Below are 17,669 nucleotides of genomic sequence, written 5' to 3' on the forward strand. Positions count from 1 at the left end.
TTTTTTTGTTATATCATTAAAGTTAAATGAAAACATAATCAGTGTGTGTATACCACGTGATAAAATGCATCATAAATGCTACATCGGAAGACACGATTTTGCTTCAAATGAAGACTTTAAACAAAGATAACTTCACTATTTCTATACCATTTTAAAAGAAACAGAGAGCAGTCTACGCCGCTTACGGAGCCCCACCTTCGGTCTTTTACCAGATTATGATTGGGAGTTTAGTTTCTTAAAACACTTCGACAAACCTTTTCGCAATAAGGCCGTCTCATGTAGCACGGTCAAAAAATTATCTTTGAAACAGGTTTGTCAATGTGTTTGATGAACCTCGGTAATGAAACGACGACAGGGCTCATTAAGCGGCATAGACTGCCTTTTGTTTCATTTAAAATGCTGTAGTAAAAGAAAAATTATTTTGATTTAAGTCTTCATTTTAAGCAAAATGTTGCCTTCGGACATAGCATATATGACATAATTTATCACGTGGATATATTCACACTGATAATAATCCATTAAAATTCATACTTTTCTTTTGTGCATCTATCAAGTGTGAAACTATATTGTTTCCCTCTAAGTAGGTAGCTTCTTAAATTGAAAAGAAGCCAGGTTACCCACTGTTGGACATTGATTGTAATGTCTTTCCTACACTGCATGTGTGTGTTTTCAGCGAACTGTTCTTCCATCAGTGGTTAGACATAGCCGACATGGTGATTGTCATCGTCACCTTTGTCCTCGATATTGTCTTTAGTGGCTCGGGCTATCCCAGGTAATACACCATCTCTCTCACAACATCCAATACCCATGCTTCAGTACCATGTACATGTAGAAGTACTGTATATGTCCTCGTAGATGTGCACACCATAAAAGTTCCTTTACGAAGATACTCAGTAATGCAAAATTTTACCAAAAAAGTTCAAATCCCAATAAAAAACATTAAACAATGAAATTGTGATTTTTATTATGGGTAACCAGATCGTATTTGTAGTTGTTTTGAAGCAAAATCCGGCTATACGAATCTGCGGAAATGTCTGTAGACGTATCAGATGTTTGGGGGTCTTTTTCTTGGAACCCCATCTAATTTGGGTCTTAACAATGCATACCCTGATACAAAACTTCACGAAATGAAATAATTTTCTCTGTAAATCATGGTATCAGTCACCATATCTTAACAGTGAACCAGTTCTGCTGATGTCATTAATACTGCCCAAAACCGTAGTACACTAACTAGAAAACATGGAAATTGTAACCAACTTATTTAACACGTTATTTAATTAATGTAAAGCACTCATGTCTTATACTAGGACATATACGGTATACAGACCTAGGGTACTGTGAATCACGCTGGCTTGAATTAAAGACAGGGACACAGAGTGGCTAGACAAATCGAATTAAACTGTAACACCAGTTAACAAATATTGTTCAGTTAGTACATCAAGTATTTGGGCACTTCTTGTTAAGACTATGAATGTACAGTTGACATCAGGTGTTCACCTGATATTGCTTTAAAATATTTCCATGCCTTACTTTGGCTCCAGGTGTTTAACACTTGACACCTTAATATGCTAAATCACTGTCTTTCAGTATATAAATGCATACATTCAACACAAATGAAAGACTCCTTAAAAGCTTTATTAAGTTTTATTTTCAAGCCAGCATTATTGACAGTATCCTAGGTACCCTGGAACCCCGAACAATATATCATCATGTTTTACTACATTTAAGTACAACTGATCCGCTTGTCACATTTGTGTATTAGACACTGAAGACATGCTTCCTGGTCATGGTTATGCTTTTATCAGTTTGATTTCACCCTCGGCATGAACGCCAGCTTCTTGATTAGCAGCTGTATAAGCATCCTCAGTACCCACTCTGAACGTATTTCTCCTTTGAATACCCTCAGCAAATGGACTGTAGAAACCTTGTACTGCTGAAATATTAATAAGGTATTTCCAGACATTTGATTGGATGCTTGAGACACACCCCTCGCAAAAAGGAAATAGCCATGAATTAAAAATTGAATATGAATATTCAACACATTACGTAGTTTTGCTAGACTATTTTCCATAGATATTCGCACCTAGAAGAGTATTCAGAATTATATAATGTGGGTACTGAGGATGCTATACTCATGCCTCATATAACTGTATTAATTAACCTAAATTTGATGAAGTAATTTATGTATTCGCTGATAATTCTTTATTTTGTCCGATTTATTTATAGATGTTTTTTTCATGCCATTTTAAGTAAGTACTAAGTAAATGATCTTTTCGGTACTTTATATCAAAGAATTTTTATATTTAAACACATAATTTTTTTTAAACTTATGTTCAGCTATACATTTCAGTTCAGTTATAAATAAGCCAATCTTATTTCATTTTCAACTTCCCAGACTTGGTGTAGTAGGTCGTGGGCTTAGAATATTACGAATTGTGCGAGGAATCTACCTCATTTATCAGCAACGAAAACACCTGGCAGTAGCATCACGCAGGATCATCTCACAAAACAAGCGAAGATACGTCAAGGATGGATTTGACCTTGACCTATGTTATATTACAGGTAATGTTCTTATTAAAGTTACAGGAGTAATATTTTTAAGTTACACTTCGTAAAATGGGATAATGAAATATACATATAACCTTTTTAATTTTCCTAATCTCGCTCATCGATATGATGTTACCCAATAATGAGGTTGAGTGATGTTTGGGAAACTGAAGTTTTCCAGAACAAAAATGACTTCCAAATTTTAGCGTAGATAACATGCAGTTATTATCCCCAAGAATATGATTAATTAATCCCTTCAGGTGGCAACAGAACTGACAAATTGCCAGTTTAAGACAACAGGTGGTAACTGAACTGATATAAAATTGCCAGTTTAAGCCAATAGGTGGCAACTGAACAGATAGATTGCCAGTTTAAGCCAGCAAGTGATAACTGATAAATTGCCAGCTGAAGCCAACAGCTTGCTTCTGAACTGATAGATTGCCAGTTTAAGCTGTTCATGTCAAATATCTGTAGTACATGTACGAACAGAGAAACCATCTTATCAAATACTTTCTGATGTAAATATACTATAGTATACTGTACGATCAGTATTTTTAATCCTTCAGTCTTGGTTGTAGTGAGACATATTGAAACATAGTTTGGCTGGAAATATTGCTTAAAGCTGCACTCTCACAGATTTACCATTTTTACAACTTTTTTTATTTTTTTTCTGTTTGAAAGAGCAAGTTTGGGTAAATATCAGTAACCCAATGATGTAAGATTGTTGACAAAAAATCAGATTGTAGATTTTTATATTTCCATTCGAAAATTAATGTTTTATAGCTTAAACGGTTACTTACGGTTTATAGCTTAAACCGTTACTAACATGCAACTTAGAGTTATCATGCATAAAAGATAAATTTTTTAACTTAAATATAATATTCTGCAATCTTATTTTTTGTCAGCAGTCTTATATAACTGATTTCAATCGATTGTCACAAAAATTGGCTTGTTCCAAGACAAAAAATAAAAAAGTTGTCAAAACGTTTAATCCGTGAGAGTGCAGCTTATTTAGATTACCAATCTTTTTCTGACATTTGAGTATTATGCTAATGAAAATTGTTAATTTAGGGTATTGAGTCGTACACTCGTCAATAAGAATTCATATGTATAATAATAGTGTATGTTGTTTATGCCAATGGTCTAATCAAAACCTGATTTTCTGTATATTCCAGAAAGAATGATAGCGATGTCATTTCCTTCATCTGGGGTCCAGTCCATGTACAGAAATAATATTAGGGTGTGTACTTCATTTTCACATAACTTGTACATATTTGTGTGTTCAATTATAAAATTATAAACATTTTCCTCCTCCTAGACATTCTGGTTGACTTAAAAATTGGTGTGGTGGAAGTGTACATGTATTTGGTAAAAAAAAACCACACCACTGATTCATTTTAAGTCAGTTTCGTTTGTGATTTGATCATTTTTTAAATAGATAAGTTTTAATATCTTCACATCAACAGAAAACAATCTTCATAAGGAAATTTGATTTGGTTGAAAAAAAAATCCAATTCTACATAAAAAAATATGTCTTAAAAGTTAATGAAATTAACTAAATCGTGGATGAAAAATATTGCAAGCGGACCCAGATATACAATATTCTAGAGCACAAATGAACGACAATATTTGTTCAAGGTAGAATTTCTCTTTCCTAAATAGCAAAGAATTGCGTTGACATGTCTGTGTAACAAAGAAACCCTCACCTAATTCATTTTTACTGTGATTTTGTTGTGACTTTATAAGCTTTTTTTTTTTTCTCCAAAATTGTCATTTATTATGTTCATTTATTGATTTCAGGAGGTGTCAAGGTTTTTTGAAACGAAGCACAAAGGCCATTATAAACTGTATAATCTTTGCAGTGAGTATGGGATTCATTGAATCATATAAAAAATGCATAAAAATATAAAGAACTTAACCAATCAAATTCATTCAGCTTATAATAGTTTATTGACTTCAAGAAAACAGGATAAGATTTTGGAACCTTTTAAGAAACAGTGTTATTATATTAGGCTGTGATTATTCCTGACCGTAATGTAATAATTATTACCATAATATGTTTTTTAAATGTTATGTTTTTATTCTTAATAGTTGTGGTAGGAAGATTACTGGGGCTAGTCGATTAATCGCATGCCATTGTCTGGAAGTTGATTGTGGGCGTCTATGTTTTGCCATTTTTGAATAAATCAAATAATTTTTGTTTTTAATTGTTTTGTTGACAATTTGACATAAATGTGCTTGTTGTTTGTTGAAACAACATAAATATTTTAATCCTTTATTTGATTTGATTCTTAAGCCATGCAAAAAGTGTGGTTTTATTTACCAGTACCTACTTACTAGATGGGATTTGACACAAAAGAGTTCTTTTTAATTTTGTGATAATTATTGATTAATCTGATTAAATTAGTCTGATTAATAGATAATGAAAATCTGGCCGATTATCCATCACTACTAAATAGCAGTGAATATCTACTTATAACCTGTAAAATTGGTTTTAGACTGGAAATTTAATGGTATTTAACTATTTATATGTGTTTCTTCATTAACTAGCCTAAGTTTTTTTTCTTGTCACCTTTATTTAGACTAGAACTGTTGCGATGACGTTTTTTTTCCTTGTCACCTTTATTTAGACTAGAACTGTTGCGATGACCATCTGTGACAATACATCTATGGTAGATTACCCTTATCCATGTTTTTCACAGGTGAGCGTGAATATGACATAAGCTTCTTTGCTGACAGTGTGGAACGAGTGATGATAGATGACCATAATGTCCCCACATTGAGGTAAGTTATGGTATAATATTGGTATTTATCTTTATTTTGTCTGTTTCTTGAAGAAAATATGTTGAGGTATTGTCAAAGCCTAGGTGTCATCAAAGTCATTGTCTTTAATATTGGCTCATGTGACACTTAATAACTGTCAAAGATGTTAAAGGTGCACAATATAGGTTACACTTGGTAGATGCAAAATATATTTTTTTTATTTTTACTCATTTGATTTTCATGATCCAAACGAAAAGATTGCATATGATTTGGGTACAAATGAATTTATTTTTAGAAATTTTGGCCCTTTTAACAAAATAATGCATTGAAATTAAAAAAATAATTTTTCGATTCTATCAAATGGAAGCTACCGTATATTGTGCCCCTTAAACATGAAACTTGGTATACTTGTTACCCATGTTGACTATGACAATACTCACAAGTGTAGCAAACTCCATTAACTTTGCCTAAAATATCTGTTGAGTTATGTCCCATTAACAAATGAGAAAAATAGGTGAGCATCAACTCCTGGTTAAGGTGCTCTTGTTTGTTAGATTCTCTCATGGTTTTATTTTCCATTCTAGGATCCATGATTGTGGGATAATCCCTATGCTTTTTCAAAAATTGTTCATCTTTGTGTAGCATGCGCTTGAAAATCCTGCAAACTAATCGGGGCTGTTAATCCGAATCCGGGCTGTGTATTTGGTCACATGAACCCTGGAAAAGATGAAAAATGCAAGGGAGACAACTCTTAGATAATTAAATATTAATTTTGATCAAAATATTAAGGGAGGCAACTTTTATTTGTATCAATATACTATTTCTGTAGAATATTGATTGGTTTGGTGTGCATGTAAAAATAGGGCAGACAGTAGAATCATGTCATTACAGCAAAACATATTAAGCATTGTCTGTGGAATTTAACGAAAAACTGTCATTTGAATAAATGCATGTAAAAATATCGGTAACCATTAAAACATGTTCAATGATTCAAAAGAGGTGTTTGATGTGGCCCGTGATATCTTTGAAAAAAAACACACTAAGTAAGTGGGGAAATTACCCTCTGTTTTAGAATTTCTAAAATAGACACGGATGTTTGGTCCCATTACTATCAATCAATTATTGACAGTTTATTGATCACCCCATATCTGTTTTAATGATCTATCCATGTTAAATATTAGCGTAGTTGTTATGATAATAAGTGGACTTGATTTCATGATAAATTGAACAATGCTTTCCAGTAAATTATTCATTAAACTGAAGTGCTTTGATTGATTGAAACCAAACTTGTACCACCACTTCATCATTAGCTAATTGGCATGTTGTCTTTTGAAGTTACACAATTAGATCAAGATGTTTAAAGCTGCACTCTCACAGATTTACCGTTTTGACCTTTCAAAAAAAGTGTTTCAGAATCAGCTCATTTTGGCATCAATGCCTTCAATTAAGAAATATAAGATAACCCAAATAGAACAAATGTCAATTTAATCAGAAAACTGCCAAATATTTCATTTTTCTTAAAGCATTTAAAATGCTTTAAGCCATACAGCATCGAACATAAATATAATAGGCAGTGGTCTATTTTTCTTTTACACACTGGTTTCCAGACTTATGCACGAAAATTGTCTCATTCCAAGACAAAAAATAAATGTGTTGTTAAAGTAGTGAATCTGTGAGAACGCAGCTTAAAAAAAGATGATTTAATTATTTAAGACATAAAGTCGAACCTCATTGGCTCGAACTCTGACCGGCGAAAATACCTTGAAAAATTCAAGCCAAGCGGGAATGCTTACATTCAGTATAAAGAAATAGGTCCTTTAAGTCAAGTTCAAGCCAACGCGGAATTCGAGCCAAGCGAGTTCGAGCTAACAGGGTTCAACTGTGACTTTAATCATCCAGGTTCTTTTAGAAAATTGACAGAATTAACTTTTACCATTAAGCATTTAGCTTTCTATTCTGTATATCTCGTACATAGTCTAGTAAATGCATATATCAACACGTAGTTTGCAGTGAGATGCACACTTATGGTCAGCAATATAAAAGTCTTGGCTATCTCATGTAGTTTATTGATAGTGAGGAATAGGTAATGTAGATGTAGCTGAATTTGTACGTACCCTAAGGTTTTAGTTAATAGGTCAAAGGAGGGTGCTTCACCCTGCTCTTTTTTGGTATCACCCCTCTGCCCTCATTCAGACCAGCATATGTACCTTTCTGCTTTCTTAGAATTGAAGGTTTAATTTATTCAAATATTTCCTTTCTTTTGCTAAAAAGCTTATCATATGATTATTAATACATACAAACTGCAACATTTGAAACCTAAATCTTAATTAAAGCCTTTTTCAATGTTTTTTGAAATATTTATAATATTTAAGTTCTCCACAGCCTAATACATGCTCTTTTCAGCTTTATTGCCCTGTCCCTTTTCAGCTTTATTGCCCTGTCCCTTTTCAGCTTTATTGCCCTGTCCCTTTTCAGCTTTATTGCCCTGTCCCTTTTTTGCAGCACCCTTCTCTTTTTAAAACCTGGCTAAAACCCTAGTAACCCATCGATGATGTTAAATATACAACCTTACCTTCCTTCGTGCAGGGAAATGGTCCAGTTCTGTAAGAGTATGCATGAGTGGCTGTCCGCAGACCCTGAGAACGTGGTGGCCATTCACTGTAAGGGCGGGAAGGGGCGCACGGGAACCATGATCTGCACGTGGCTGGTCGAGTGTGGGAACTTTGAGGAGGCTCAGGTATTTGTTTTGAAACTTTCCCCTGTTATTAAAGTCTAGCTGGATTTGAATCTTTCCCCTGTTATGAAAGTATAGCTGGATTTGAAACTTCCCCCTGTTATGAAAGTCTAGCTTGATTTGAAACTTCCCCCTGTTATGAAAGTCTAGCTGGATTTGAAACTTCCCCCTGTTATGAAAGTCTAGCTTGATTTGAAACTTTCCCCTGTTATGAAAGTATAGCTGGATTTAAATCTTTCCCCTGTAATAAAAGTCTATCTGGATTTGAAACTTCCCCCTGTTATGAAAGTCTAGCTTGATTTGAAGTTTCCCCTGTTATTAAAAGTAAGCTAAATTTGAAGGTTCCACCTGTTATCAAAGTCTAGCTTGATACTGCAATGTCTTGCAACTCAACTATAACTATAGTAAATTTGAAAAATTGTTCTCTTTAGCTTCATAAAGCAATCTTATCATGTAAAATTGGTGTCTTTTTTCTGACTTTAGAGAGTTGTTAACAGTAATACAAATTGCAATACTTATTTCAACTGTTCTCAGCTCCAAATTATAGCACCAATTTACCAGCCGTGTGTTCAGTAAAGGCTAACAGTCACTCACATTAGCAAACATATTAGTTTTGTATCCCTGTTTTATTCTAACCAAGTCATAAATGATAGCCACAAACACCTACAATAAGTCCCCACTGATCTCAGGGCATGGGTATGCTTAAAATAATTGATCGATATACTGTTATCTATTTACAGGACAGTTTAGATTATTTTGGTGACAGACGCACAGATCTGGACCATGGCTCAACATTTCAAGGCGTGGAAACCCCTAGTCAGGTTAGTTGTGAAAACAAACAGAAAGCCAAACTCTGATTATGTGAATCATTCGTTTTATTTACGGATGATAAGGATGTACCATCCTTTGGGAGTTCTGTGCATTTATGAGAGTATGTTTAAATTGTCTGATCAAAAGTTGTTTGGCAAATGGAAAACTCTGTTATCGTTTAGGATATGTGTTTATGTCCTTTTCCAAGGTAATTGACCCATTCTGTTTTTTTTTATGGTCAGTAGGTCAAAATTGAAATCCGCACAATAACTTTACAATGGTTTGACCAAGGACAATGAAACCTCACCGGTAGGTATCCCTTAATCAGAACATGAATCCTAATGTTTTTATAAAGGGGTCAGTAGGTCAAAGGTCAAGATCACAATGGTCATCAACTGACGAGTTATTTTTCTTCTTACCTGTCATTATTTGTGTTTGGTTAATTTCTGCCAATTTTCTCCTTTGAGCACATTTATACATTCGAAAATGTTCAGTTGTTATTGTTAATAGTATGCCAAAAGCAACAACAACACTAAATAACTTCAAAAATACACATAACTTAATCATAGTTAAGGATTACGAGTTATAATATTGAACAAGAATAAAGCTACATTGAGGTTTTGTCAAAACGATTGTACTATCGGTAATCGATTACTTGAGTGAAACCTATTGTCCATCATCAAACTGGAACCGATTTCCAACACTAATTGAAATTATTAATTTCTTTTTGATGGTTAATATTTTATAAGAGTGTGATTTAAAGCTGGTTTCTTCCCTTTCAGAGTCGTTATGTTGGTTACTTCGGTGTCGTCAAGAACAAGCTGAATGGAAGCCTTCCCAAAGCGAAATACTTGAAAGTAAAGAATGTCAGAATAAATGCAATAAAAGGTATCAAAGTTTTTTTGGAAATAATTCTGTGGAAACAGCTTTTTTTTATATTTTAGGATTTATGCTCTTTTTATATGTGGGTAAAAAAAGTTCTGATTTTCCATAGTTATCATTTATTCAGAACTTATATATTTACGTATTGTTCTAGTTCTTATCATCATTATACCCTGAAAAAAGCACTTCTGCCCTGAGCAGTCATTAGCCAAAAAAAAGTTGTATGTTCTTTTCTCGAGTTTTATGAAAATGGTGGCAGGGCCATTTAATAAGGGAAAATAGCGTGTGTTTTTTGGCAAATTGGGGAAAAATACTATATGATTCATATAATGTTCAACTTGCTTTCAAACCCAAATTTGTCCACTGTTTATGTCCATAGGTGTAGGCCTTGGAAATGGTAAGGATTTGAAGTTGGAGTTGTGGTGCAAGAGGAAATGTGTGTATAGGGCCAAGTTTTACATGGGAGAAAACTGCCGACTTACCCACAACTCTGTTGATGACTATATAGAGGTGGAGCTGCGGGACTGCCCCACCCTCTTTGAGGATGTAAAAGTCCGCTTTCTCTCAAAGTCTGTGAGTATCAAGTCTTTCAGCTTGTCTGTTTTTCTAAAAAAAAAGTCAGGGTATTTGTCATGAAACTTGGTACACTTGTTGCCATATATATTATGTACATGAATAAAACATTCATAACTCTGACTATTAATTGTCAAGTTTAGTCTCTTTCGAGCAAAAAAAATAAATAGTTGAGCATTGACATTCCCTCTTTGCTGCTTGTTTCTATGCCCCTTATTTCACAGCATTGTCATTGAATGTGGAGCATTATTGTAGTTTAGATTCAGTTTAAGAATAGGGAGTTCAATACTGTCAACTGTTAACATAGGAACGGATCACATGTTTATAGTCAGAACATTCATATATGTAAATGTATATATATAAACTGTCTCCTATAATTTACAAATTTATAAAGCTAAAGTTACCTTAAGTGAATGTCACATACACATTCAATAGTTATGCAGTCTTATGTATTTCTTTACAACTCTTTTGCAGACCAACATACCTGCTGTATATGACAACTGTGCGTTCTACTTCTGGTTCCATACAGCCTTCGTTGATGATTGGTTAGTCGTTTCCAAATTTACTAAGCAATTCAAATTTAATTATATTATAATTCTCATTAAGTAATATTGGTCTTTTGTTGCCTTTGCTGGTATTAATCATTAGATCATGTTTTGTGATAGCCAGTGTCATCATTGTCAAAGTGCAAGAGCTTAATGCTTGGCCATAACTCAAAGATCTTTCAAAAATTTGTTTGAAACTTGGTACACATGTTGCCAGAAATAACAATAGGCACATGTGCAGCAAGGTCCTCTACTATGGATGTAGAAACTTTTGAGTTATGGCCCTTTGACTGAAAGTGTTCAAACATTTGCATTCAGCCTTTGGCACTTGTAATTGCTTGTTTGTTTACCAAAAAAACTTTAAGGTATTAATATAGCCATGGTGTTGCTGTTATCATGGCTGTTAGCAGTGTAAAAACATTATTACAACTAAAACAAGTATCAATTATGAGCACTGTTTGCTGCACAAATCATGTATATTTAAAAAAAAGAATTGAAAACATACCAAGGAGCCATGGAAGATTGTTATTAAGATATTACCTCATTTATATTTCAGGATTTATTGTAATTTTAGGTATCTGATTTCTAGTCATCGAAATTATATTCTTTTTTAACGAACATGCCTGAATTCTTCCACAAGAACTAGGCACCAAAACTTTTCAACATGCACTGCTATGTAAGATTGAAAGATTGAAAACTTGAGAAAGCCTGGGTAGCATTTTATCAGTGCTGGGCTCACGACTTGTGATTAATTCAACCTCTGTCCAATTTCCAGCATATCCTTGCCCAGAGATGAAATAGACAACCCACACAAGAAAAAATCCCAGAAAGTGTTTAGGGAGAACTTTTCCATCCAGCTGGGCTTTGAGAAGGTTGGCAAGCCTCAGATGCCAAAGGTGCAGCCTCTGGGGTCAGAGGTCAAGCCCGAGGAGAAACAAGGGACACAGGATCAAGCCCCAGGGTCTCAGGGTAATTTTGTGACTCCGAAGATTATAGTGGACCAAGTTAGCAATGGACCAGATGAGGGAACAGAGAAGTCAGGAAATACTGATGAAATGAGATAGTTGAAGTTTGTTTCGTAACTTTTCTATTTGTGATGCATTTCTTACCTTAAGTTAAGTCATATTAACTTTGTACTATTGTATATATCAGCCTTTTTAACAAAGTTTTAATCATTGTGGTTGTTTTTTTTTTCTATTTTTAAGTTATTAAGTAGACTTTTATTATTATGGAGAAACAATTAAGTCAACCTTTATAATTTATTACATAGCACTTTTTTTTTATAAATTGTAAGTGTTGACAAACAGTATGTAATACTCATGTTTGCAAAGGAACTTAGCATTTCAAGGTTTTGAAGCATTGAATAGTCATGGCTATAACTCTGCCTAATGCTTGATGTGAGTTTTGAATTAAGTGTGACATCTATAGCCTCTCAATCACCTTCACACTAAAAAAAAGAGCAGTGAATGCCGCTGTAAGCTTTTCGGCACATGATTAACGTATTGTGTGGAACCAACTACTTAAGAGGTGGGTTGTATAAGCAAAACATCAAAACATGTACAATTTGCATTTGTAAATTTCAACCCACCAATTAAATCGGAGCTTTAGATTACAGTCTCAACTCAGTGCAATTTAAACTCTTTGAAGAATTAAAACTGACTGTGAAACCATGTTGGCGTTACAAGTTGACTGTTTTTTTTTACCAAATTAGCATTGCGATCATACAGAAGTTTATTTTCAAGCAGTGGTACTGGAAATAACATTATTTAGATTTGCACGTGCAAGTACAAAGTTAAAGCTGCTTTGAGCAACATTTTAAAGAAAATTGGCAGCTTAATAAATTACATTGAGTATTAAAAAATTTCATTGTTTCAAGAAGAATTCAACTTGCTTTAAAATCGACTGAGTTTGACAGATGTTTGATTACTTTGTTAATGTCCATCACAGTGTCATCTTAAATAGCTTTGAGAATATAACTTTGATAATTTCTAGAATATTTGAAAACAGAATGAAAAGGCCCCAAGGGCCAAGGAAGAACTCTAGTGTAGATCTTTCTTCATCCACAATTGAGGACTTTATTGAGACTTTTTTTATCTGTTTTCCATCAAAATCTCTTACATAAGTGCTTGGCATCACATCCTGACGAAGGTCAAAATGGTCGAAACAGTGTGTGCTTTTTTATGTTTTTAAAATTCTGTTATAATTATTGATTAATTCTATTGGTCAGTTCAGAAAATGTCTAGTTTTACAAATATCACATAAAGGTGTTCAGTTTTGTTTATATTTTGAATACAATTTTAATAATATGCACATTTAACTTAGTAAAGACTTAAGTTAATCTTAGCCCCAATTTCCGGATTAATCTTAAGTCCCTTATAACAGGATCTAAACACAACACTAAACACAATTTCAAGTGTGTAATTTTCTCCTTTTAAAGGGTGATAAGACTTGTAAAGGACTTGTGCTTATGTTTTGGTCTTGGAAATGCTGAAAAGTGTTATGCTCGAAAAGATGTGTGTTCAGGGCGAAATTAATGTGTTTCATACCCTGTTCGCTGTTTTTTGTTACAAATTATAATCATAATTACTGGTATGTTAAACTATATTTTGTTTCATAAACCTTTTACAGTTATGATAATTTTTATTTCAAGTAATTGCGACCCGAGTATTATGTTAAAAAGTAAAAATGACCTACAATTTTACATATAAACATATTGTGGGTTTTACAATCATTATAGCCACATAAAACTATTGCCAAAATAATTTTTGCAAACAATTTGAGCATTTATAGAAATGTTTATCTAGGACAATACTGTTTACAACTGGATTATTTTCAGTTTGTTAAATATTAATCAAGAATGGTTTTATTTAGAGGTATATGGATATTTTGATGTGGAAAAACATGACTTATTTTTTTTTGTTTAGTTTATATTCTTTATAGACTGTATGTCATGGTTTTTCCTGAATTGTATTGAATACACAAACTTTATAAATAGGAAATGTTGTTATGTACAGACTTAGAGTAAAGTAAAGAAACTAATTCATTTCGTTTGTAAATTAATCAATACTTTGATTGTTATTTATTCCTCTGTGATATGTTCTTTAAACATGACTTTTTGACTGTGTCATATTATTTTTTAGCTGTCCGAACAATGAATAACAGTCCATTATTTTGTATGAAATAAAAGAAAAGTTGAGGCATTGTCATAGCTTTGATGTCGTTCTACGGAAACTTTTAATCTTAGTCATGGCTCTAAACCATTCTCCTGAAACTTAGTACACAGTCATGTTACAAATGACATTGGGCTATCTATGGCCTCTCGTCAAATGCCGAAGCTGCTTTTCTGGTTTCAGAACTTTTACATCACTGAATTATAAAAGGGAGACTCGTCTAATTGCAAAATGGCGAATAAATAGTCCAATGAGAAAATGGAAATGATTTATGTGATTGAAATGTTGAACAATGATTGGACGTCTTACAGGGAAACAGAAATGCCTAACCTTCAGAAATTGTGACTTCAGAATTTTGTTCACAAACTATGTGTGATAAATTTACCAAAAAAATACAAAAAACTTTGCTTTTAAAAAATAATGATTTTATAGCTTCTGTATTTCTGTTTTTTGAAGTGAGGGCATCGATAAATTACATTAAAGGCCAATAACTCTGGTAAAATATTTGTCAATCTTTTCTCCTTGAATAACAGATGAGTTTTGGAAACCATGCACATGCAGTGCCCTTATTTTGAACTGTCACAAACTGAAATTTTATTTTAACTGTTTAATGAAATATAACATACGGTGTACTTGCAATGTAATTACATGGTACATCTAATGTTTAATACTAAAAAAAATACCCTCTGTGTTTAATTAGAATTTTAAATGTATATTGAAATAAATTGTTTTTTTAGTTGGTGATAAATTCTCATTAAAATCTTTATAAATACTTAATGCTCAGCTCAGGAATGTTTTGCTCATACATTTGTATGTATTTATGTGTTAAAATGCTGATAAGTGCAAATATCTTGTGTTTTGTGCTTAAAGGGACTAGACACAAAATGTTCTCAAAATCAGCAAATACAGTATCATGATGTGTAGTCCCTTTAATATGTTTTATATTGGTGTTGTGATTTGGCGAAAGTCAATTATACTTCCGTAAAACAAAATGTTAGTGATAACATGTATCATACATGTGTAATTGCTGCTTTATATAGAACATGTTTATATGTATTTATGATCTTTTTAAGAGACGTTTTCTTAGCCAGACATCGAACAATTTGGTTTCATGTTGAATATTTATAAACTGTTTGTAATAAGGATAATTGGTAATTATTAGTTTTAGTCATTAAAATGTTTGTGCACATACTCTTTTTTGACCTGTTTATATTTTAAAAAAAATAATGAATTATTGGTTGCACGTCTTATTAACCTTTTGACTTACCGGTATAAGCAAAGCCAGCAGACAAAATGGAGAAATAAGTTCATAAGTTTTTTGAAGTAACCAACTTAACATTGATATGTCAAAATTCTCAGATCTACATATTGTAATTTGAGCACATTTTTTAAAAAATTGTTGCCAACATGAAATCTTAAAGAGTGTCCATTTAGATTCAAGGGCCAGTATTCATGTACATTTCTTAGCCTCAATTGTTGACCATTGTGTAAACTTTACATGGAAGCACCAGTCCTGCTGACGTTATAAATGAAAAATACCACTTGTGTCAAAGAGATGAAATTCGCAGCTGAATCTTAAGTCTAAAAGCCTGAGTCTGAGTTGTAAAAGTCTACGCCTGAGTCTTAAAGTGTTAGTGAATATGAATTTTAAAATATTCTCAGCATAGTCTGAAACTGAGACTCTGAGGTTGAGTCTATAAAATATGTACACGAAAACAGTCCCTGCACTTTATCGACTTACCAGATGGCCTTATAAATAGACTGAAGCTAATGAGTAAAAGAGTTGCCCCCAAAAAGTTAAGATTTTCACCTTCTTTAAAGTTAATAAATATGTTGTTATAAGTCTTATGGTTGAAAATTATAATATGTAGTTCTGCTTGATGGGAGTTTTCCTATTTGTAATATGCACTTAACATTTTTTTTATTTTTTTTTAATCCCTTGTTTATCCTTCAAGTTGTATTTTGATTGTCACACGATAGTAGTATATATGAATATAATAATTATAATATAAATGAAACTGCAGTTTTCAATTTTTACACTTGTTGTATCTGTAATGTTTTAAAAAAATAATGTTGTATTTTTCCTCAATCGATATTATTCCATTTTAAGATTCCATATCTTAGAATAAAAATGATGGTGCACACAACAATGCATAAATAATCATTGATTTTATTTGCTTTTTCATACATGTCCAGCAGCAAACTGATTTATTTCAATTTGGGCTTAATTTTGGACAGTTTTTCTAGAATCGAATCATGTATTCATATATATAGAGCTTTATTCTGTATGGTAACAGAACAGATTTGAATTTGTTCAATTTTACTTATATAATTTCAAAGTCTATACTGATCTACAGACGTCTTTGTCCAAGGTTGTTGTTATCACACTTTCGTTAATGATAAATTACTTTTAAATAACTCGTTGCAGAGTCTTCAAACTTGGTATATCCATTCGTTGGGGTCAGTCGATGATCAAAATTTGTTTTTGGGTCAGTAGGTCATAAGGTCAAGGTGGTGATGACTGGAAAAATAATTGGTGGAGGCTCCCGACTAGCGACATATCGGAATCACGGAATACTGTTTAAATTTCATTTTATTTCATGGGATTTTGATTGAAATTTGTCCTTAGCTTTAGCTACATGTATCAACTAACACATTGTTTTAGCAAATAATAGTGTTGTCGTTAATACACATATACATAAGCCCTATTTCCATTATATAATTATTTTGATAAACTTTTAAATTTATAAACTTTTAGATTAACATGAATGTATTATATAAGTATTCATTTAACATTGAGGTACTGTACTTAATGTATATATTTCATTTCCATTTATCAAATAATGAGCCTACTATTGATAGATTGTCTACCGAGTGTAATAATTCATATATCTGACATTTTCAAAATTTTACACTAGAAACAAAAACTGATTTAAATGTTCTCTTTAATTATATCTGGAAAAATGAGTTTGTTAGTGTGATAAATTATACTAGATATGTATGATTAATACTTTTTTGAAAATATTTTTGTTAATAAAGAGTTATTTGTAAAAAAAAAATCACTTACAGTATTTTCAACACTAAATTCAGTGCAAGATACCAAAGTGCTCTTACAGTCATCATGCAACTACTGAATTTGTTAAAAAAACTTGAATAAAAGATTTACATGTACCAAAGAACTTCATAAAAAACAATGTTGTATTTGGTCTTTCAATAATGTGTGGTTTAAGGCAACTGTTTGGTAATCATTTTATATTTACTCACTGTGCTTTGGGCAAATTTGAAAAAAAACAAAAACAACGGAAAATCAGAATATTATTTTTCACAAAGACAGTGATCTACTTATGTTTTTGATTTAAGATTCACTCATCAATAACAATTTTTGTATCTTACCTCACTTTAATCATTTTTTTCCACTGCCGAAGCATCATTTTTACGTACAAAATCGTTCTCGATATTAAAAAAAAGGTGGCCTAAGAAAACTTTCATTGTTCAGTTGATTGTGTTGTTTTTGTATGCTCAGGCGTGTTGTGACAATATTGTGGAAAGACAGCATTTTTTAAAGATATGTTTTATTATATTGATATTATTTTAAAATTCCATTTTGTTACATTTAAGTTATACCAAAATAAAGTATGACTATAT

General features: G+C 32.4%; 1 protein-coding gene across 1 annotated transcript in view; it reads left to right on the plus strand.

Moving 5' to 3' along the window:
* Positions 1 to 17,669, plus strand: part of LOC128226454 (phosphatidylinositol 3,4,5-trisphosphate 3-phosphatase TPTE2-like) — a 60,476-nt gene extending 42,807 nt beyond the window's left edge. The window contains exons 5-15 of the mRNA XM_052936334.1: positions 674 to 772; positions 2,396 to 2,562; positions 3,723 to 3,787; positions 4,348 to 4,408; positions 5,250 to 5,331; positions 7,897 to 8,047; positions 8,785 to 8,865; positions 9,637 to 9,742; positions 10,116 to 10,309; positions 10,784 to 10,854; positions 11,630 to 17,669. Of these exons, the coding sequence (XP_052792294.1) occupies positions 674 to 772; positions 2,396 to 2,562; positions 3,723 to 3,787; positions 4,348 to 4,408; positions 5,250 to 5,331; positions 7,897 to 8,047; positions 8,785 to 8,865; positions 9,637 to 9,742; positions 10,116 to 10,309; positions 10,784 to 10,854; positions 11,630 to 11,918 (1,366 nt within the window). The 3' untranslated portion in view covers positions 11,919 to 17,669. The remainder of the gene's footprint in view (positions 1 to 673; positions 773 to 2,395; positions 2,563 to 3,722; positions 3,788 to 4,347; positions 4,409 to 5,249; positions 5,332 to 7,896; positions 8,048 to 8,784; positions 8,866 to 9,636; positions 9,743 to 10,115; positions 10,310 to 10,783; positions 10,855 to 11,629) is intronic.

Source organism: Mya arenaria, chromosome 3 (assembly GCF_026914265.1).
Source record: "Mya arenaria isolate MELC-2E11 chromosome 3, ASM2691426v1".
NCBI lineage: Eukaryota > Metazoa > Mollusca > Bivalvia > Myida > Myidae > Mya > Mya arenaria.